At 35.5% G+C, this 23,698-nt stretch overlaps 1 protein-coding gene across 1 annotated transcript; it reads right to left on the bottom strand.

The window, feature by feature from the left end:
• Positions 1 to 3,871: 3,871 nt before the first annotated feature.
• On the bottom strand, positions 3,872 to 19,387 carry LOC306856937 (ethanolamine kinase 1-like). The gene is made up of 8 exons (XM_079396499.1): positions 19,009 to 19,387; positions 14,463 to 14,722; positions 13,254 to 13,394; positions 10,747 to 10,889; positions 9,700 to 9,783; positions 9,448 to 9,608; positions 9,198 to 9,271; positions 3,872 to 7,564 (listed from the first exon to the last, which is right to left on the bottom strand). Exons 1-8 carry the CDS (start codon positions 19,207 to 19,209, stop codon positions 7,492 to 7,494), a joined length of 1,137 nt encoding a protein of 378 aa, XP_079252625.1. The 5' UTR covers positions 19,210 to 19,387; the 3' UTR covers positions 3,872 to 7,491.
• Between the last annotated feature and the right edge of the window lie 4,311 nt (positions 19,388 to 23,698).

Below are 23,698 nucleotides of genomic sequence, written 5' to 3'. Positions count from 1 at the left end.
CACTTTTAACAATGTAAATTGTGTCAAAGCAACTGCGCAATATGAAAAAAAGGAAAATAGTGTCAGTAATGTAAAATGAAAAGATAAAAAAAAAAGATTTTCAGTTAAAGGCATTTCATTATTGAATTCAGTGATGTCATCATCCAGCTCAGTTCAGTTTAAATAGTGTCTTTGCAATCAGGTCGACGATATTGCTGGAAATGAAGTGTCCCCCAACTAAGCAAGCCAGAGGCGACAGCGGCAAGGAACCAAAACTCCATCGGTGACAGAATGGAGAAAAAAACCTTGGGAGAAACCAGGCTCAGTCGGGGGGGCCAGTTCTCCTCTGGCCAAACAAACCAGCAGTTAAATTCCAACTGCAGCAAAGTCAGATTGTAAGGGCTCAACTGGTTCCAGTGGTCTTTCCCGATGGCTGTCTAAGTGGCGGGGTCCTCACTGGGGATCTGTCTCTGGCGATTATCTTGGTGTCCTGGTCTCCCCTGACGTTCAGGGCTGTAGAGGTCGTCTCTGGGTGCTAATCCACCATCTGATCTGGATACGGACTGGATCTGGTGACTGCAGTGACCATCTGGGCTGGATACAGACTGAGAAACAGAATAGAAACAGACAAATATTAGCGTAGATGCCATTCTTCTTATGATGCAACGAGTACATCATGTGTTATGGGGAGTGTTCCCGGTTCCGGTTGATCTAATTAATGCAGCCTAAAAATCCTTTAACGGATTTGAATAATAGAAGTGTATTAGTGTGTTATGTATAAACCAGGTTAAAGAAATGTGTCTTTAATCTAGATTTAAACTGACAGAGTGTGTCTGCCTCCCGAACAGTTTTAGGTAGATTGTTCCAGAGTTTGGGTGCTAAATAGGAAAAGGATCTGCCACCTGCAGTCGATTTTGATAGGTATTATCAAATGGCCAGAGATTTGAGAACGCAGCAGACCTGGAGGACTATATAATGTGATAAGAATTCACTCAAGTACTGATGAGCTAAGCCATTCAGGGCTTTATAAGTAATTAACAAGATTTTAAAATCTATACGATGTTTGATAGGGAGCCAATGCAGTGCTGGCAGAACCGGGCTAATATGGTCATACTTCCTGGTGCTAGTAAGGACTCTAGCTGCTGCATTTTGGACCAACAGTAATTTGTTGATCAAGCATGCAGAACAACCACCCAATAAAGCATTACAATAGTCTAACCTTGAGGTCATAAACGCATGAATTAGAATTTCTGTATTTGACGTTGAGAGCATAGGTCACAATTTAGATATGTTTTTGAGATGGAAAAATGCAGTTTTACAGATGCTAGAAACATGGCTTTCAAATGAAAGATTGCTATCAAACAGCACACCTAGGTTCCTAACTGACGAAGAAGAATTGACAGAGCAGCCGTCAAGTGTTAGTGTTCTAGGTTATTACATGTGAGGTTTTTAGGTCTGATAATTAACATCTGTTTTTTCAGAATTTAGCAGTAAGAAGTTACTCGTCATCCAGTTTTTTATCGACTATGCATTCCATTAGTTTCTCAATTTGGTGTGTTTCACCGGGCCGCGAAGAAATATAGAGCTGAGTATCATCAGCATAACAGTGAAAGCTAACACCACGTCTCCTGATAATATTTCCCAAGGGTAACATGTAAAGCGTGAAAAGTAACGGCCCTAGTACTGAGCCTTGAGGTACTCCGTACTGCACTTGTGATTGATATGATACCTCTTCATTCACTGCTACGAACTGATGGCGTTCAGATAAGTACGATTTGAACCATGCTAATGCACTTCCACTAATGCCAACAAAGTGTTCTTGTCTATTTAAAAGGATGTTGTGGTCGATAGTGTCGAACGCAGCGCTAAGATCCAGTAGAACTAATAAAGAGATACAACCACGATCAGATGATAGAAGCAGGTCCTTTGTAACTCTAATGAGAGCAGTCTCAGTACTACGATACAGTCTAAATCCTGATTGAAATTCCTCACAAATACAATTTTTCTCTAAGAAAGAATACAATTGCGAGGATACTACCTTTTCTAGTATCTTTGACAGAAAAGGAAGATTTGAGATCGGTCTGTAATCAACTAAATCTTTGGGGTCAAGTTGTGGTTTTTTAATGAGAGGCTTAATAACAGCCAATTGGAAGGTTTTGGGGACATATCCTAATGACAGTGATGAATTAATAATAGCCAAAAGAGGATCTATGACTTCTGGAAGCAGCTCTTTTAGTAGTTTAGATGGAATAGGGTCTAACATACATGTTGTTGGTTTAGATGATTTAACAAATTTATACAATTCTTCCTCTCCTATAGTAGAAAATGAGTGGAATTGTTCCTCAGGGGATCTGATGCGATATTGTAGCTGACGGCTGCATGGTTACAATTTTATCTCTGATAGAATCGATCTTGGAAGTAAAGTAGTTCATAAAGTCATTACTGCTGTGCTCTTGGGAAATGCCAACACCTGTTGATGCTTTATTTTTCGTTAATTTAGTGACTATTGAATAAATACTGGGGGTTATGTTTGTTTTCTTCTAGAAGAGACGAAAAGTAATCATATCTAGCAGTTTTTAATGCTTTTCTGTAGGATAGGGTACTTTCCCGCCAGGCTATACGAAATACCTCTAGTTTTGTTTTCCTCCATCTGCGCTCCATTTTCCGGGCTGCTCTCTTTAAGTTGTGAGTGTGCTCATTATACCACGGCGTCTGACTGTTTTCTTTGATCTTCCTTAAGCGTAAAGGAGCAACTGTATCTAAAGTGCTAGAAAAGAGAGAGTCCATAGTTTCTGTTACATCATCAAGTTTTTCTGTGCTTTTGGATATGCTGAGGAATTGAGATAACTCAGGAAGATTACTTGCAAAGCAGTCTTTTGTGGTAGAGGTGATGGTTCTTCCATACTTATAACAAGGAGTAGAATTTACAGGTTTAGCTATATGGAGTTTACACAAGACTAGATAATGATCTGAGATATCTGCTTTGCTGCAGAATTTCAACCCCACTAATATCAATTCCATGTGACAGTATTAAATTTAGAGTATGATTTCGACAATGAGTAGGTCCGGAAACGTGTTGTCTAACCCCAATAGAGTTCAGAATGTCTATGAATGCTGATCCTAATGAATCTTTTTCATTAATCGACATGGATATTAAAATCGCCAACAATTAAGACTTTATCTGCAGCCAGTACTAACTCAGATGGAAAATTTAATAAAAGTCTGTATGGTGCCCTGGTGGCCTGTATAAAGTAGCCAGTTCAAACATCACAGGGGATTTATCACTAACACGTGTTTCTCCAGATAATGTTATACGCAGCACCATAACTTCAAACGAGTTATACTTAAAGCCTGCCCTCTGAGAAATACTGAGAATATTGCTATAAATTATAGCAACACCTCCCACTTTACCTTTTGGACGTGGTTCATTTTTATAGCAGTAATCTTGGGGGGTGGACTCATTTAAAGTAATGTATTCATCTGGTTTTAGCCATGTTTTGATCAAATCATTTACAAAAAGTGCTTTTGTAGAAAGGGACCTGATATTCAGTAAGCCAAGCTTTATCAATTGTCTGTATTGCAAATTTTTTTATTTGTTGAACATCAATTAAATTGTTACTCTTAATTTGGCTTGGACGTTTTCTGTATTTTCTAGTTCGGGGAACAGACACAGTCTCTATAGTAAAAGCAAACCTCTCAGCAGCACAACAGACAGGGACCGACAAAAGACAGGCAAAAGTTAATTGAGGAAACTTAAGTATGTGACGGGTGTGACACAAAAGACACTTTGGGTTACCAGAGGCCATTTAGATTCACGCAGAATGGGCATTTAATGCATATTACAGATTTATTATTCTATTGTATCAAAGGAAAAAGCACATTTGCACACAATTAGATCCAACTCTGACATTTTAATGGAAAATTTGAATAATTATTAAACTATTCTTCTCACAGTTGAATAGAAGCGAAAACATTGTACAGTATTTTTCACAATATTTCACAGTATTTACAGAATCCTTATCAGTGCCGAAAGCCTCGCTGGGCTACAGTAGCGCCGGCTGCTGGTCTCCAGCAAACACACACTTGGGTCCATGCCAACCTAACAATCCAGTACACTCCCAGTTCAGTTAAATATACAAAACAAGTAGAAATACTAAATATGCAAGTATAAATGAAACATAATCTGTACATGTCTTCAGTACATTCACAAAATAACTGATCTCAAATAAAGCGCACACCGTGAAGCCGACTTGTTTGGTATGTTTTCAATATAGCAAACGAAACAAAATTCCCAACACAGATGCTTCCTGTAAACATCCCTTTTAAGAGCAGAGGTTTAAAAAGGGATATTTACAAAGTAGCTTCAAATAATAGAGTTGATAATTAATATTATATACAGGGGTGGTGCTATGAAATGTCTAGGATGTTAAAATCTACTTTGTTCCACCATCCCCATTCCAAAGGGAATAAACAGCTGTAGCCACATTAAGATGATGATATTAAAGTGAAAAAAAATATATAATCTCAGTTCAACAAAATAAGCTTTCCAGGAATTGGGAATGGTGTTTGTAAACATTTCCCCCTTCACATTAAAAATGGCCTTCATATCATTAAAGAAAACTGATAAATAATATTTTACACAAGTAGTTTTCTTCTGATGGACACATTCACATATGCACATCTACACACATATCTTGCAATTGCACTCCTGTTATCTGAATATATCGTTCAAATTTATAACATTCTTCATGCATGTAAGGAATATGCAACCTATATAAATATTTTTCACTTTTTTAGTCAACAGTCATCATGGACCACAACGATGTAAAAATGCATCAGCTGACCTTAAAAGTAGAATCTTGTGGAAACTATCAAGAGCATAAAAAGGTGACATTGTGAAGCAAATGTAAAGACCTTTTTTTTTCTCATTATGAAAATTAATCCTAGTAGCTTACTGTAATTCTAATAAATGTTACATTTTCATTACTGTAATGCACATAAAACTAATTCAATTGTATAGCACATTCGTGTAATAGATTTACAGTATTTTTAATTTAAATTAGACTGATTTGAATTAATACAATGTTCAGACGGTATTTATTGATTTAGTTATTTTTACAGAAATGGGCATGTTTTTGCATTTTCTGTGTGCAACGTATTATTTCTTATTTTTACTTTAATTTGTATGGTGAAATTTGACCTGGAATTGTTTTCTCAAGATTCACCTTAAAACTGCAACTTTTTTTTAGATCTAAGCAGTAAAAAGTGAACACAACCAGAACATTAGCACAGAGCTACCAGGCAGTTCCAACTCATTAGAGAAACATTGGCTACAAAATTATTCATGATTTTGTTGAAGGGCCTCTTACTTTCAGTCATCGCCTGCGGCTCAAAGCGTTTCATTATTAACCTGCTCCTGACACAGAGCCACAGACACCTCAGAGATTTCACCGTGACTCTGCTCAAACGCAACATCTAGCTTCAGTTTCAAGATGGACTGAAAATGACTGCTGTACTAATTGATCAGGGACTGATCTGGTCGGTCAATAAAAGGACACTTGGGTTCAACAAGCTGCCAGATTCCAGTGATGCTCAAAATGGATGAATCTCACAAAAACATATTCAGGTCACAATTCATGACAAAAGTGATGAGGAAAATTAAGAAATTACATTTTGCATTAAAAGATGATAGAACATGTTTTTTTTGCAGTCTGACATTTCCATAATTTAGCTCATTTCTCTCCCCATGTTCTTTTAATGCCTCCACGTTTTTTTAAATTCTCATACTTCTTAGGAAGTAGAACTTTTTCCTGTAAAATTAATTGTAACATTTGTAAAAAAAAAACAAACAAAAAAAAAAGGCTTACTCTTTTTTTTTTTTTTTGGGTATATGGCCTGACATGTTCTTGACAGATTCCCACAAATATCTCTCTACCTCTATTTATAGTACAACATTACAGCTGGGGTGACCAAAATGGTGCAATTCTTGGCATTTTCAATATGCATGACAAAATAAACAGATGATTTTGTGCTTTGTGGGGCTTTAGCAAGTTTCTACTGAAATGTTTAACTCAGACAAAAACAGACATCATTTTACAGCGAAAGCATAATATATGCGACTAAGAAATTAAAGCAAAAGACTCGACAAAAATGTTTCTGGAAAAAAAACACCCCACCCCCCAAAAAAAACACACAACCAGACAGTCCAGGTATTTAAGATGAAATGGCAATTATATCACTAAATCGCAAATTAATATTCCAAACTTAAATAATCGTGTCCTTTTCACTCCAGGACATTGAGTCCTCACAGATGGTGACCTGAATCTAACTACAAAACACTGTTACATAAATATTGCCCCCTTTTCCTGTTTTGGAAAACCATTAGATTGACGTTTTGTGTGTGTGTGTGTGTGTGTGGTGTGGGGGGGGGGGGGGGTTGTGTTGAACATTAGGAATGAGCTTAGTGATCATTGAGCAGATAATGACTTTCAAATCTCAGTTTGAGCTCTGCCAGGTGATGCAAACGCATTTAGGACAGAGAGCGAGGGAAGGAGGGGGAAGTGAGAGGCAGGTGGTAATATTCTTCAGCCTGTGATGAGTGGAAAATTCAACATAACCATAAAAGCTAAATAGGTGGAAATGTGGCTGAGATGCTGAGGGGTCTCGTGGCCCTGACTTCTTGGGAATGTCTGGAGTGAGGTTACATTGACTTCAATGGTTACTTGGTTACTTGCCTTTTAGCTGACGCCATTCATCCAAAGTGACTTACAGGAGACTAAATCATTTAAGTAATTTGCTCAAGTGCGTAATAGTACAGAACAGGGCAGGATTTTGTCCTCGGTATGTATTTAGTTCCTGAGTCAAGTCCTTTTGGCTCTTAGACAGAAACTTTTGTAATACCAGCCCAGATTTTTATACATAAACCCATTACTGCACAGTAAGATAAATCAGAAAGTGCTTTTTTTTTGGACTTTGCAAAAGAAACAATGGTGGGCCACATCAGTTTGACAGAAGCATTATGAAGCCACAGGCTGGATGTTTCGTGTTAGTCAATGCCCGCAGTATCAACATAGCCCCTTGCTAAACGTCACTACAGGCCTCCTTCACAGCAAATTCTGCGTAAGTTTGCTATGGTTCTCACACCGCTAAACCCAAAACAAGAAGTCAAAGCAAAGTTGGCTCCAAGAGCGCAAGAACTACTTTGGTGCAAAACAAGTGCCGAAATTAATAAATAAACTGTAATTAGAACATAAACAAAACACACTCATTTCAAGTGAAATTAGCTCAACTAAAAGTTGAGTCCCAAAGAGAACCATGGTGTTTGAAAAAGGAATCAAGAATTTGTGGAACTACGACTTGGCAGACAAGTTGTCAACCAATCATAAGAGGTCCCAGTGCTCACCCCTGCTGCACCCCATACCCTTCCCTGACTGAAAAGGCCTCTGATTCCATAGTCAAACAGTCAACGATGAGGTCAACAGACACCAGCACTGTCCTCTCAATCCCGACATCTCATTTGGGGATCTCCAGGGCCATGACAGCAGGTTTGGTCTTGAAGTACTGATTGAAACGTAGCACGGCATACCTAGGAAAAGAGTATGACAGAATCAGAGCTTAAAGTCAAAATTAGGAATAAGACACAATAAGTAATATTGTCAGAAATTAACTTTTGTTATAATCAGAAATTCATTTAGTAAGAATTTTTTTTAGGTCATATTTATCCAATGTTTTTTTTTTTTACTTTTATAAAGAGATAATATTTATAAACAAATAAAATCATGTCACTTATTTTAAATTTTATTTCAGAAATTCTGACCAATTTTGTCCATCTATACAATTATCATCAGTTTTTTAATGTATTTATAGATTTTGTTTGTATAATGCTATATCTTTTACATAAGTATAACAAATTACAAAAATTATTATTAAATACAAAATAGCACAATAAATTCCATTTAAAATACATTTGAAAATTTTATGGCCCCTATGTTGGGTTATATATGACATTATGAAATATACATTGAACAAATTAAAAAAGGGCATTTTAATAAATTTTGGTGGCATTTTGCCTTAAGATCTGGTTATTTATTGACTTTTTTTTTTTTTACTTTTTCCCACATGCAAGAAGGCTGATTTTTTTAAAGAGGCTCTAGGATCCTTCCTGATCTCATCTGCACAGGCAGTGATTTGTTGTTAAAAGGTGCAGCCTGAGTGGAACCACGACCTGTTGCTTGGAAACTGGCGACGTAGGAAGTTTACAGAATATATTACTTGAGCCAGTTTAATAAAAGTGAGCCACGATTCCTACAAAAATATCCTCAGCCTACGGATGACATAACTCACCCCCTCCAAAAAAACAAAACTAGAGTAACTTGAGTAAAGCTTCATTGTGCTACAGATACACAACCCTGAAGATTTCAAGTGCGGTTTAGGTCGAGTGCCAAAGTCACAGAGGGCAGCAGGCTGTAACTCGCTTGTTGCAGTCAAATCTACTTTTCACCTCTGGAAAACAAACACCATTAACTGGTTTCTATAGGCAATACAAATAACAATCCGCACCCATTCATTTTGCAGTATGTGGGAGAGCTTCATATTAAACGTTCACCTCCAACTGAGGCTTTCATTCACAGATTCAGGTCTAATGTATTTTTAAAGTGCAAAGACAATGGACAAGGTATTGGGACATTGTTTTAGCCATGAACCCAAGAGAGCTCAGCTTCATTTCAGATTCGGTTTGAAGCATTTTCTGCTGCTTTCTTGCTCTAATTAAAAATGTTGTTTATTTATTTTGTATTTTCTTTTAGTTTTACTTTTGATATTAAAGTGACAAATAACCTGGAGACCCATATAGTATAATTATATTTTAAGGGTATTAATATGATTTATATTATGATATTCATAAAATGTCTAATATTAGAATTTTTTTTATTTGATTAAATATCTAAATTTGGTCTAATTTGTCCAATAATGAAATACCAGGACTTATTCCCAGTATACAATTTGATATTAGCTTACAAAAGTATCTTCTGGAACTAAAACTTGCTTTTATTGGCTGCATGAGTTGCCGCCACTTACTGTCACTTACTGTACATTCTTTATCTGCCAGTAATACCCATTTCTCTTAACACAGTCAGAGTTGATAATGATCTTTATGCCTGTAAATAAATCCTCCCCCATCACAGAGATGAAAGGTTTGCTGAGCTGGGTATGCTGCTTACCCGAGGAAGTCAAACTCGATGGTGGAGTACTTGGCTTGGATCAGGGCCCAGAAACCCCAGAAGAAATGTGAAGCCTGTCAAAGCGGAAGAACACGAACTTTAGCCAAAACCTCTCAGCTCAGTCCATACACAGATGTATCACTGACACCAATCAACATGCAAAAAGCTTGTAATCAATATCCTTGGAATAAACTTCATAAATGCAGCATTATGGAAACACTTCCTCCTCTATGATCCTCTTCACACTCACCAGAGCAAATTTGTTGACCTGTACGTAGAGAGTCTCCAGTTCATGCTGGCTCACTTCTTCACCTTTCTTGGTAAAGAGCTTGTAGGCCTGCAAATAAGTGAGCAACCAGTCCAACTGCATTTCTCGACTGGGATAAAGATTATAGTCGGGTTCACTCATGCCTGATAAACACACACAAGCACGTATAACGCGGTTAATGCAAAACAAATTCAAGAGGATTACTTTTATGAATTACATTTCAATGCTGCTCACCTGCAAATTCATTAAAATGGTTTCCAATGTCAAATGCTTGGTAGTTGTAACTTGAGTATTCATAATCGATACACCGGACATGACCTGAAAAAAGCAAGAGGGGTTGATTTGTATTAAGTAAAACAAAATAGTAGACTTGAGTGCCTTTTAAAACAAAATCACAAAATGCAATGCCTTAGGTGAAAAGTGTTAACACTTTGGCTCTATGGTGTTGTTAATATTTCTTTGTTTGAGCAGGCCAACATGTCAACTTCTGGCTCAACCAAAATGAAGGATTTCATGTTTGCCTAAATAATAAACCACAGGAGACAGCATGGAAACAGTGGCAGTAGTGTTTGAGAAACCTGGCAGCAGTCAATATATTTGCGATTCTGTTGCACACTGAAGCATTTTAAAACAACAGAAAAACACATTAAAGCCACAGTAAAGATATCTATAATGTCTATTTCAAATAATTCTATTCTTTTGGACTTTTTATTCATCAAAGAATCATGAAAAAAAAAGTATCATGTTACCACAAAAACATTGTTTTCAACACTGATAATGTTGAACAAATGTTTCTTGAGTATCAAATCAGCATATTAGAATGATTTCTGAAGTATCATGTGACACTGAAGACTGGAGTAATGAGGCTGAAAATTCAGTTTTGCCATTACAGAATTTTTAAATATATAAATAAATTAATCAATATTATTTCGCATATTCTTACAAAAGAATATTTCACAGCTTTTACTCCATTTTTTTGATCAAATGCAACCTTAGCGAGCATAAAAGACATGTTTCAAAAACACTAAAAATATCTTCCCATCCATAGGAGTTGAACTGAACATTAAAAGTGGGCTATAAAATAATGAATATTATCTTTCACTCCCACATGACTTTGGTTACACAAGAAGAAAGTTGTTTCAGAGGCAGAGCAAGATTTTGATAAAAGATTACTCACTTGTAATACACACTTGTGCACATAATGAGACCAGGCACTTTTATTACAAAAGTAAACAGTAAGTTTGATTTCATGTTGTCATGGTATACACCAGCAAAACTCACCTTCCTTTGCATTGTGAATAATGTTCTTGCAGAGCAGGTCATTGTGACAGAGCACTACAGGAGAACCCAGCTGCGACAGGTGTTCCTTCATCCACATCATTTCCTGTTCTAGAACTTCCTGACTGGGCACTTCCTGCTGAATTCTAATTCAGAGAAGACAGAAACAGATGAGTGACTCAGGCACATGACAAACAGAGAGTCACGAGTATTTGACAAATGCAACAAAATGTGTTTATTACCGAGTTAGAACTATTAAAAGTTTTTAATAATTTTTGTTGTCTGTTGACTCAGACGATTCTGTGATACTCTTACTTTTAGATTTAACTGGTGACATGGATTCTGTGGACCACAGAATTCTTATCTCACAACTTGAACAATGTGTGGGTATTGAAGGTTGGGTTACGTCCTATCTGAATGATAGAACTTTTTCTGTTTGTCTTCTTGACGGGTTCTCTTCTTCTGTTTCTGTTTTGTGATTATGGAGTCCCTCAAGGCTCCATTCTGGACCCTGTTTTGTTCTGGTTGTATATGCTTCCTTTGGGTACTATTCTTTCTAAACATTTGGTGTCATTTCACTTTTATGCTGATAACACACAAATGTATTTGCCCTTAAAGAAAAATGACAGAAGAAGGCTTAAGCTCATTATCAGCTTGCTTGACTTAGTTTTCTTCATTTTTTTTTTTTTTGCATTTAATGATAGCAAAACTGAGGTTATTGTGTTTGGGCCCACAGGTGGTTCAGGTACTTTTAATGGCGACCTGGGAGATTTGGTCCCCTATGTAAAATACTCTGCTGGGTGTTATTTTTGATTCTGCCCTCAAATTTGATAAACAGATAATCGCTGTAGTTAAATCTATTTTTTTTCTTCCAATTAAGATTGTCTAAGCCTAAGAGTTTCTTAACATTTGCAGAGTTTGAGAGAGTGTTTCATACGTTCTTTCATCTAGACTTGACATTTGTAATTCTCTTTATATTGGAATGAGTCAATCCAATACTAGTCCTCTTCAGATGGTTCAAAATGCAGCCACCAGACTTTTGACTGGCACTCGGAAATTTGATCACATTTCCCCAATATTAAACTCTTTGCACTGGCTGCTGATTTGTTATAGAATTTATTTCAAAATTTCGCTTTTTGTTTTTAAAGTTCTAAACGGATTAGCTCCAAAATATCTTAGTTGAGTTATAAGTCGTCGAGGGATGGTCAAGCTTTTTCTATTGTTGGTCCAAAACTGGAATAGTCTCCCTTTATCCCTAAGATTAATCTCAACGGTCTGAATATAAATCTGAATTTAATTTGAATACGTCAAAACGCTGGCTCCTGTTTCAGCAGCACCACACACACGTGTCGTGGTAATCTCGTGAATTTGCAGCACAGACTGACACAGAAGAGAACAATTGTTGAATAAAGGCATTATTTTTGTTTTCTTTGTGCACAAAAAGTATTCTCGTAGCTTCATAAAATTAAGGTTGAACCACAGATGTCACATGGACTATTTTAATGATGTGCTTGCTACCATTCTGGGCCTTGAACGTGTCAGTTGTGTTGCTATCTATGGAGAGTCAGAAAGCTTTCGGATTTCATCAAAAAATATCTTCATTTGTGTTCTGAAGATGAACGAAGGTCTTACGGGTTTGGAATGACATGAGGGGGGTAAATTAATTTTTATTTTTAGATGAACTATCCCTTTAATAAGTTCATGTTAGCTCATGTTAGCTGAAGTCTGTTGAATAACATTAACAAACACACTTTGGAATTTAATAATGTTTTATTATATGCTGAAATTAACATTAAGATTAATAAAAGTATTTTTCATTGCCAGTTCATGCACTTAAGAGTTAACAAATGGAATCCTATTGTATCAACTAAATGCTTCATCAGGCTTTTAACGGATGAATTAACAAAAGAGAAATTAAGACAGTGATAAAATCGCCCAGTTAAACCAATGAGAAAGCCTGAGTGACCACTCTCCCTTCATAATGGGCTTAAGGAGCTATTTCTAGAAACTTCTTTTGCCCTGCAGCGGCTCACTCAAACCCTACCAGCACTGATCTGATTTGGTGCTTTTTGCGTAAGTTTATGACTTGTATAAAGTAAGAGTAAACTACTGCGTGAAATCGTCCGATTAGACTTTGGGCAGTAATATAATCTCCACCAGAGAAACTCTTATGAAACTAATGCTCTAATGACCGATGACGTAAATGACTTCACATCTCTGGCTCCCGACAAATGTCAGGATGCAAACAGCCGCCAGCTTTTAAGAGCGAGCATCTTTGTAAGGAAGACAGTGGAGATGATTATGTGACATAACAGCTCTGCGCATGAGATTAGACGGACGGATGCAATCTGTGTACCATGGTGTAACACCTGTCTGAGCAAAATCTAAATTGAAATGTTTCAAATGGCTTTAATGGCTCTCATCCAATCAGATTCTAAGTTCTAAGAACTATGTGTTAGAATCTGAATTTTAAATCATTGAAGATTTCAGATCCACTCTCTGAGGTTTACCTGACATTAGATGCTTGGTCTGTGAACTCAGTGGCCACCAGTGAGAAGTACTTGCGCATTTTGATCCACAGGTTGGGTTTGGGGATGCAGCCGTTGTGTGCGTGGATGGCATGAATGCGGGCCATTTCACGTGCAATCAGCCTGCCAATAATAACAAAGGAAGACGTTGGTCAAAATGGCAATGTTTAATTTCAGGTTAAACGCAATGCCTGGAAAAAGCTGTTTGTGTGGAAAAATGGATCCAGCCCAGGGTCACCAGTGTAGATTTTGATACGGTTCACTGTGTGCTTGTAAGGAGATTACGTGACCCTCATGACGGGAACGAACACTTCTGTCTGAGTGCACATGAACTTCACTCCAAATTTGCAGTTAGCTTAGACTATATGAAGAACAACAAACCATTTTTACACAAACCATGTTTTGAAAAGATGCCTGTCACCTTTGTTCTCTTTTTCATCAAATTATGTGTCTACTTAAGCAACTTGTATTCAAATGTTAAGACAATTTGATGTTACAAAAGATTTTTATTTCAAATAAATGCTATTTATCAAAGAATCCTAGAAAAGAATGATCAGTTTCCACAAAAATATTACGAAGCACAACTTATTTCAATATTGATACGAGATGTTTTTAAGCAGCAAATCAGCATATTAGAATGATTTCTAAAGGATCATGTGACAAAGACTGGAGTACAGATTCTTGAAAATTCAGCTTTACATCAGGAAAAAATTACATTTTTTATTTGCAATAATAATTCATAATATTACTGGTTCCACTGTATTTTTATCAAATAATTAATGAGCATATGAGACTTTTCAAAAACATTTTACAAATATTAACAATCCCACTTTTGAATGGTAGTGTAAACTGATCATTTGCAGTATTGATTTTTAACTCATTTAATTTTAACTCATTGCAATGCATTCTGGGATTCTCTTATCAAAGGATAATATCTTAAAATTTGGACAAATGAGGTATTATTATGTATGAAGTATAAGGTTTTGGAACAGAGCTAAGGTCAGTTTTAATGACTTCCTTATTATAGGCAGAAGGGTCAAAATAGGCTATGTACATCAAGCTAAAATCAGAGTGAAGTACTCTATGTTCTAACCCAAATGTCAAAGTCAAAAGACCAAATAAATGTGTTATTTTTAGATTGAACACCCATTTGGATCCTTCTATTTCATGCCTCGTGCTGAACGGACCCACCTGAGTAACACAGGGTCCCTGACGTCTTGAGTATCCAGAGCACGTCCTTGCATGAACTCATAGCAGATGCCATTCAGGAAGGTGCAGTAAAGTCGGGGTGCGCAACCGTTGGCATGCAGAACCTGGAAGCTTTTCAGTTCATTGTCTCGGTCCACGATCAGCTCTGTCTTGTTGCCATACACCCTTACCAGCACCACATCCTCGAGGCAGTCCTCCACATAACACCCCACCAGTTTGTTAGTTGTACCATCGGTGAAAAGCTAAAGGGACAATACACACACTTAATAAGGATTGCAATCACAGCTATTTTTGGTTGCAAGATACATAAACTTTACAGATGACTTGAAACAGCATTCAAAACCAGTTTTACTTTCGTCATGTGATGTATATCATGCAACAAGAACTGCGTGTTGAAACTGTTTAATGTTTAATTAAAGGGTTAGTTCAGCCACAAATGAAAATTAACACACCCTCAGGCCATCCAAGATGTAGATGAGTTTGTTTGGTAATCAGAAAAGACTGGGAGAAATTTATCATTAGATCCTCTGCAGTGAATGGGTGCCGTCAAACAGCTGATAAAAACATCAGAATAATCCACACCACTCCAGTCCATCAATTAAACTCTTGTGAAGTGCAAACTGCATGTTTGTAAGAAACAAACCCAAAGATGTTTTTAATTTCAAACTGTAGCTTCCAGCTAAAATACCAATCCTCTATCCATATTATTGCTTTCTTGAATGAAAAAGTTGTCTTGTCTGAATCAGGAGAGAAATAAGTGAAAACAGTTTGTATATTGGTGGATTTTGAAGTAAGAGGACAACAGGGATTTTTTTACTAAACGAAGCGTTATGAATTATGGACTTGTCTTCTGGTCAGAAGCAATGGTTTAAAATTAAAAAGCCTTGATGGATTTGTTTCTTAAAACAAGCAGCTTTTTACTTCACAAGATGTTAAATGATAGACTGGAGTCATGTTACAATTACTTTGTTTTTTAATCAGCTGTTTGAATATAAAGAAACAAACTCATCCACTGCTTTGTTGGCCTGAGGGTGAGTAAATGTTTATAAATTTTTTATTTTTAGGTGAACTACTCCTTTAAAAGACACAAAAAAGCTATTTTAAATCATTTAAATGCCATACACGATGGAGCATATGATAAACTGGCAAAACTTAAAATGCTTTGTGCTTGTAGCATTGTATCCCACAATTCACTGCAGCAGCCTTGCCACCCACCAATGCATTTCTGAGATTCCTGAAATGACTAATGTAAAAACAGCACGAGTGGCCAACATACAGTACAGAGGATGAATTCAACTCTGAGCAGGTGCCGTTTTGACTGTTCAACAGTTTTGTCAACAGGTTGCACACTTCGATCTTTTAATGTGTCTCGATAGCAAATGGATTCAAGAAATATTGCTGACAGCAAATATTCCATAAATATATGAACAATTTTACAGTTGAGCCTAGGTCAGGTGGTTATCATCAACAACCACAACATAACATCTAACTCTTTCGGCTATATCACATGACCATGCATCTCTCCTAAACGGCTGGAACACTGGAGCTCATCTTGTTGTAATTTGATGAATGGTATCAGTATGCCACGCGCCAACAGACGAGCTTTATTTTGAGCATTTTGGCTTCATTCAAACAACTGTGCCCAAGCAGCTGTGAACAATACGTTTGGGCACAATGCATGTTTTTCATTGATGAAAACTATGCTGGCTATCTGTAAACAGTGCCGTGCCACCTGCGTGGAGGTCGAACGGGATTAGGTTCATTCATCCTGGCTTCAAAACAGCGCAAACACTCATGTTGTCGTCCGACAGTATGGGGATGAATCTCTAAAAAAAAAAAAAAAAAAGCTGTTTGAGTCACAGGTCATGCGAAAATCTTAAGAATGAAATATCAAAAAGAAGTCTGTTTTTTGGACCAAGACCAAGGATGGGCCAGTGGAAAAGTTTTTGGCCATGTGTTTTTGTCTCATGCAAATTTCGATGAATTGAATATCGCTGTTGTGTATTCTGCAGATTTGAATGTCACCAAGGTTACATTATCTAGCTGGCTGACTTACTTGAGGTTTTGTTGAATTCACAACAAGGACTTTTGAAAGGAATGGGCTGAACATTATAAATGAATCAGAAGCTTTGCCATCATTTTCCTGAAAAAGTGTCGTGTAAATAAAAACTACAGAGCTTCAATCATACAATTAAGCATTTAAATATATTACCAAGACATTATTGGGAATAAACATGTAAGTAGTCTTTTGGCTATATGAATACCGGCAACCACCAATTTGTTTTTTTATTATTATATTTATATTAATATATATATATATATATATATATATATATATATATATATATATATATATATATATATATATATATATATATATAAGATCAGTTTGGGCCCCTAAAACAATATATATTGAGAATATGAAACTCCTTGTGTACGAGTTTCATATTCTCAATATATCACATCATAAAAGCCTGGTGTATCAAATATGATAATATTTTGTCTGAAGTTTCAATGAAATGTTGCATTTCAAAATATTAGACTTTAATTTCATATGTAATACTTTACAGGGTTAATAAGCTGTATAAGTTCTGGCATATTAATTCTATAGCATATAAAAAGCGAGTACATTTATTTATTACTAAAAACCTTCAAATTTAAGGAAACTATTTAAAAAAAAATTCTGATAAGTAGAATTTGTTTTGTATTACATTAATGAGAATTTGGGAGAAAATGTGCTTAATATCACAAAATAAGGCTTTATTTTAAGCAAAATAAATGATTTCCTATATCTTTTCTTGCTTTTAGGGTGAAATATGTCTCGGACATGTCATCATGACATTCATTAGTGACGTGGACTGGGACACGCTGTCTCTGCATAAAGACAAACAGCCAACAATAACACTGTTTATTAGTAACATTCACTTCCCATCACATCATAAATGATAACACTCAAAAAGATACGACAGATAAGGCTGATAATCGGTGCAATAATGCAAGTTTATAGTTGTGTTAAGTGTGTAGCCTATGTGGCACTGGGCGGAGACTTAAAGCCAGACAGTCAGTGTGACTCAGGCTATTTAAACAGCTGTATTAGGACAAACTACCTCATAGGCTGCATGGGAGGTTTGCTTGATAACTATTACTATTAAAATATCTGTTATTAACTGTGAAAATGCTAAATTAAAATACACATTTTCCAATGAAGTTGTGAGACATTGATCTAATTACGCAAATGGAACAGGCTGATCACTTTTGGGTTTTGGGTTGAGTCATTCTAATCAGATCAACTAGTTTCAAACCAGAACGCCAGGTGGGAGCTGCTCTATCTGAGAGATAACCTCGTATTCAGAGTTGATAAGCAACAGCTGACTAGTGTCAAGAGCGAAAGAAGCAAAATATATAACTGTTGCACCAGCGTAGTCCATTATGTAAAACATATGCGTGTACAGACAGAGCCTTCATCAACATGACCTGCAACAAAATGCACTGACGCCACCTGTGAGCAAAAAGAATCAGATTTAAGTATTTTCATTATGGCACTAAGCTAACTCATTTCACTGTACTTAAAGATTTATTGAGGTGTTAACATGTAGTTGAGCTGGGATATGCAAACATGACACAATAATGAAAGTACAGATGAAAATAAATAACCTAAAGTTTTTAAACACCCTAACATTTTTAAAATTAATTATAATGAATTAATTAAAAAATGATTAATAATTAAATTAATAATATATAATTATGATTAATGTTTCATATATATAGTGCTGTCAAACGATTAATCGCATCCAAAATAAAAGTTTGTTTACATAATGTACGAGTACTGTGTATATTTATTATGTGTATATAAATACACACACATGCATGTATACATTTCAGAAAAATATGTTATGTTTATATATTAAATATAGATATTTATAACAAATTATATGAATATAAATATAGACATGCAAATACATGTATACATTTTCAAAATGTATTCTGTATGTGTGTATATAACTACATAAATATACACAGAACAGAAGCAAATTATGCAAACAAAAACTTTTATTTTGGATGCGATTAATCGCGATTAATCGTTTGACAGCACTTACATATATATACATACACATATCCATTTTACCAAAGAAGTCACTGCCAGCTGGCCAGTGACATAATTTATACAGCTGACCCGCCTCATATCAAAAATGGAAAACCTCTCTTTCAGGCTCATTTTAAGCTCCATCTCCTCATAAACAACGCAAAATGTTAATTTATGGCTTTATGCCGGTTTTATTATAGGCTACGTACGAGGTTAAACTGGAGGTAATGACCAGCAGCTGGCTAAATTAGCCAGGCTAGTTTACAACGTCATTCATGGGGTCATAACTAGCAATATGACGTGAAAACGTAAAAAATATATTATTTACGCTATATTAAGAGCTATATTCCAAAGTGAAGATAAAACACGGGAAAAAAACTGATAGAGAAAGGCCTCATAGACGCCGGGAGTAGATTAGCTGGAGCTACAGACGGCCGGGTTTACCTTAGTCCGGATCAGGTTCGGGTCCCAGCGCGGTCTGAGCTCTTTGATCAGCTTCATCGCCCCCTCCGTCACATTGTGCTCATCCACGAATATCGGGAATTTCCTGATCGCCGGTGACCCGACCGGCACGTGGATCTCCGTCTCCATCATATGATTTATTTGTCTAATGCCCGACATTAAAGTTTCTGAATCTATAAGCATTCACTATGTATATTACGTATTCTGGGGGTCTGAAGGCTTTTATTGGAATATGCACTGAAGGTCCAGTCCGGTTTGGTACGTGCGGAGAAAAGAGGAGCGGCTCATACGCCGGTACCGTCGGTCATCACGGCGCTTCTTCCTCCTACAGGCTCCGCCCACAAGAAATCATCCGATGACTGAGGCCTGGCTCATGAATATTAATGAGGTCGGGATGACGGGGCTTATTAATATGTATTAGGTCGAGTGACGTTAAGCCTTCGACATAGTAAATTTCGTGAAAACCTTGCTCTCTGTCTTTTGAAATACAAATATGCTCATTATTTAGTACCCTTTCCTCATTTTTATAGTATCATTTATAGTAAGGAAGAATTTCTGAAGGCAGTAAACAATCTGAATATTTAGCCAAAACAAATGACAGGCGTAAAGAAGTGCGTTGTCGAAACAAATCTCAGGTTTACTGTAAATATATGTGTCATTATTGTATGTAATAATATCTATGAATCAAATGGACATTTTAAAGCCACTAGAAGTCTCTCTGCTCATTCAGTATAATTTATTTCATGAGCTTAAGTGCCCTCTGGTGGCAAAGACTCTCTACAAGCTACAGATCTTACATTAAAATACAAAGAACATGGTTCAAGGTAATGATGTGAAAAATGTGTAAATAGTTTGTGAATAATATAAATAATGTAATATAATATTAAAGTTTACAGAGTGTAATATAATATAATACTGTTGTATTTTTATTTATTATATTTCGAGATACTACCCTAATTAATTTTTTTATTTTCCATTTTAATGTTCATTTAAGTTTAGGTTTTTAGCAATTTAGCATTTTGTTTTTGCCATTTTGTCTCTCTCTCTCATTGTTATAGCCCTGGTCGATGGCAACATTCAGCCACTAGATGTCCCACACTAGCCAACTATAGCATAGGCTACTCATAGTGTGTATGTACACCATAGGTACTGTACAGTATGTTGCCTATATTTTTTTCTTTTTTTAAAACTAACTAACTTTTTAACAGCATGTAAAATAGTATGCAGTATGCAACACTAAGCATCAAACCTTAAACTTTAGCACCAATTGACTGATTCAATTCGTTTTTTAAATTTTAAATGCTTTGTAGTAGTCCAAAAAACCCCAAAAAGAAACAAACAAACAAAAAAACCTTTAGGCAACTTTATGCATGTAATTGCTAGTACATTCCTGTAAATCCTAATACATTGTTACTTATTACAAGAAGAAAAAAATCGCAATGTGTCACAACTGTTCTATGTGGGTCTGAGAAATCTTCCACATCACTATTAATTTAACGTGCCTAACAGGAAACTATCCGTCTCAGGCATATTATAGTTTTGACGGAGCATAAATGAGTGGGCCACTGCACACACTGATGTCATGCTTTCACACTTGCAGATACATGTCTGCATCAACTGTTTCCTCTTTAGTCAGGGATTCTCAATTGTTCTTGAGGACTGGAATGTAGTGTGAATTTCTTAGGGGGGTTGGTCTCTTGACAATGTATCCTGGAAACTTGTTTCTGCGGAAGCACTGCTAGAACAGTTCATGTAAAACTAATAAAAACTAAGGAAATATTTGCCCTCCAACTGAACAGACGATGAATTACCTGTTCGCTTTAAAAGAAACTGGACTATACAGGGTAATTCTTTCTGGGTGACCCAAAGATCTCCACACCCAAGACAAATTCTCCTTTCAAAGTTCATGTTGACACTTCTTGTGCAGTAAAGTTGGTCCAGGCTTTGCTTTTTCATGCACACATGTGCAGATATACATGCACACAAATGCACTTTACATTTTCATGTTTTCTTTCTACGTTGACAAACACACAAATCTACTCTGTGAATTATTACCTGCACATTAACCAAATACAGATGCTGGGTAATTTAACAAAAGGGAGACAGATGGGTTTCCAAACGTATTCAAGACTGTCTCTTTTCACCCCACAGGACAGCCGTAAAACTGACGCTTGAAAAGCCACTTTCTCTACAGATGCACTTTTGCTTCACAAAGAAAAAATCCTTAACAGTACACATCCTTAACATACATAAATGCATGTAATGTTTTACACATGAATAATTTACATAAAAATGTGTATAAATACTAATATATATCATTTTGGTTTTTTTTTTAATTGAAATAAATCTGAAATAAAATATAACTACTGCATGACAAACTTAAATAAATAAATACATAAATAAATAGAAAATTTTGCCTTGGCATATAACAGAAATAAAATAAATTTAAGTTGAGGTACTAAAATGACTCAAACTAAATCAATAGGTTAGAAAGCAAAGCTTAATAGAAATATTAAATTATTAAATATAAAAAATTAATCTGAAAACTGAAAATAGGAAATTACTCAAATTAAAACTGAAATCAATATAATGAAAAATATCGATAAACAGAAATATAAAAATATAATGAGAAAAGTACTTAACAAATTTACTAAAGCTTAAACTAAAATTAAAACTACAACTGAAATCAACATAAAGCAAAGCTGAAAAGAAATAAAAAAAACTTAATAATGAGAAAAGAACATAACAAAATGACTAATACTTAAACTAAAATTAAAATGAAAACTGAAAAATTGGAAATTACTAAAATTAAAATTAAAATAAAATAGACAAAAGCACATAACAAAATGACTAAAACTTAAAATAAACTTAAGGCTGATTCAAAACATTAATGTAATAACTATAAAATAAAATACAATATAATAAAATAATAATAAAATAACACCAGATTTCTAGTTTGTTGCATTTATTTGAATACAAAATAAACTAATTCAAGGTCCTTTAGGATATTTTCAGCCTCAAAGAAAGTTTCATTTTAACACTGCTATTATCATGTAGCCATGCACCATTCCTGCATCTGAAACAGGACAAAACGGTGCTAGAAACACCAAAGTCATTTGGTTTAATTCACATGGAATGCATGAACTTATTAATATGTATACCTTAAATGTACTGTAGGTTGCTTTTTAAAAGTGTCTGCCAAATAGATAAATGTAAATCACACAAGTTATCTCAGATTATTTCACTAAAGCTCGGCTGATTCACTAAGAAGTGACAGAAAGCCCTATTTAGCCTGTGGACTGTGGAAGTGTATATAATAGACTACGGCAGCCATCTGCACTGCAGTCAGAGTTTTTAGTGTCTCATCCTCCCTCTCTACACAGACAAGCCCTGATGATTTTAACCAGCTCTGGTGAGTGTCGGGCCACACACATCCCTCTTTAAACAGCCTTCTGGGTCTCTTGTAAATCCACCAGAGCTGCTGCGGCTTCAGTCTCCTGCAGGTCTTTACAGCAGGAACAATACCTGATTTAAAGGCTGGGGAATTTACTGTTCCTCCTACAGATATTTTTGCGTGTGGCATCTGTTGTCTGTAAAGCTAAAGGTAGACAATTGCATTGAAGGGTGTTAAAGAGAAACTGGTTCATTTGGAAGGAAAAAAGGAGAGGCTCACTAAACAGGTGGCGGAAACACATGCGCTATGAATTATGAAAGAAAGAAAAGAGCTTCAATAGATTGTTTGCTCAAAGTTTTCAGCCTTCATTCAGAGTGAAGTCACAATGTAAATGCATGGAATGAGTTCTATTATAACACAACAACAAAAAAACTGGATGTGCTTATGAAAGTAAATTAAAAGTTTCTTAAGGTTCACATGTGTAGTGCATGTAGAATGTATATATATATATATATATATATATATATATATATATACTGTATGTGTGTGAGAGTGTGTGTGTGTGGAAAAAAATGATTTTTTCCAATGTAAACATATTGTTTTTATATATAGAAATAAAATAAAAGCTGGGTAGTAACTAATTAGGCTACATGTAATCTGGATTACCTAATCAGATAAAAAAAAAAAGTACTTGTAATTAGATTCAATTACATTTTAAAATACTCATAATCAGACTACAGTTACTTGATTACATATATTCCCACAATAGCAATAAATTATCCATAATTTTTCATCTTTTACATTTTACTTTCTAAAATTGTATTACTTTCTGGTATATATATATATATTTGTACACTCTACATGCACATGTACAGTTTCTTAGATGTAATATAAGATATATATATATGAAAGAGAGATAATTAATTATAATTATAACAATTATCATTAGAGTACGTTGCTTAAAAGTACCTTAAATTTATGAATGCAACTTGGTGTATATCTCAGAAACTTTTTGATGGACTTGTCGATGGATTTTCACAAAAATGTCTCAATTTAGAAAGAGTTTATGCAATGATTTTTCTTTTGATTTGGGGGTGAAATATGAACCTGGTATATCTTTGCCAGGCAATATTCATCCATATTATGGCTTTGACATCTTATACAACTAGCACACCATAATCTCAAAAAATTCCAGTGAGGTTCAGAAACTGAAGTCCATCTTTATTGCAGAAGTATGTGTACCCCAGCAAAGTGTGTACAGTGGTGGAACACAAACAT

Source organism: Barbus barbus, assembly GCF_936440315.1.
Source record: "Barbus barbus genome assembly, chromosome: 37".
Taxonomy (NCBI): Eukaryota; Metazoa; Chordata; class Actinopteri; order Cypriniformes; family Cyprinidae; genus Barbus; species Barbus barbus.
The sequence above is the reverse complement of the archived record's forward strand: the minus strand, read 5'-3'. Positions and strand labels throughout refer to the sequence as shown.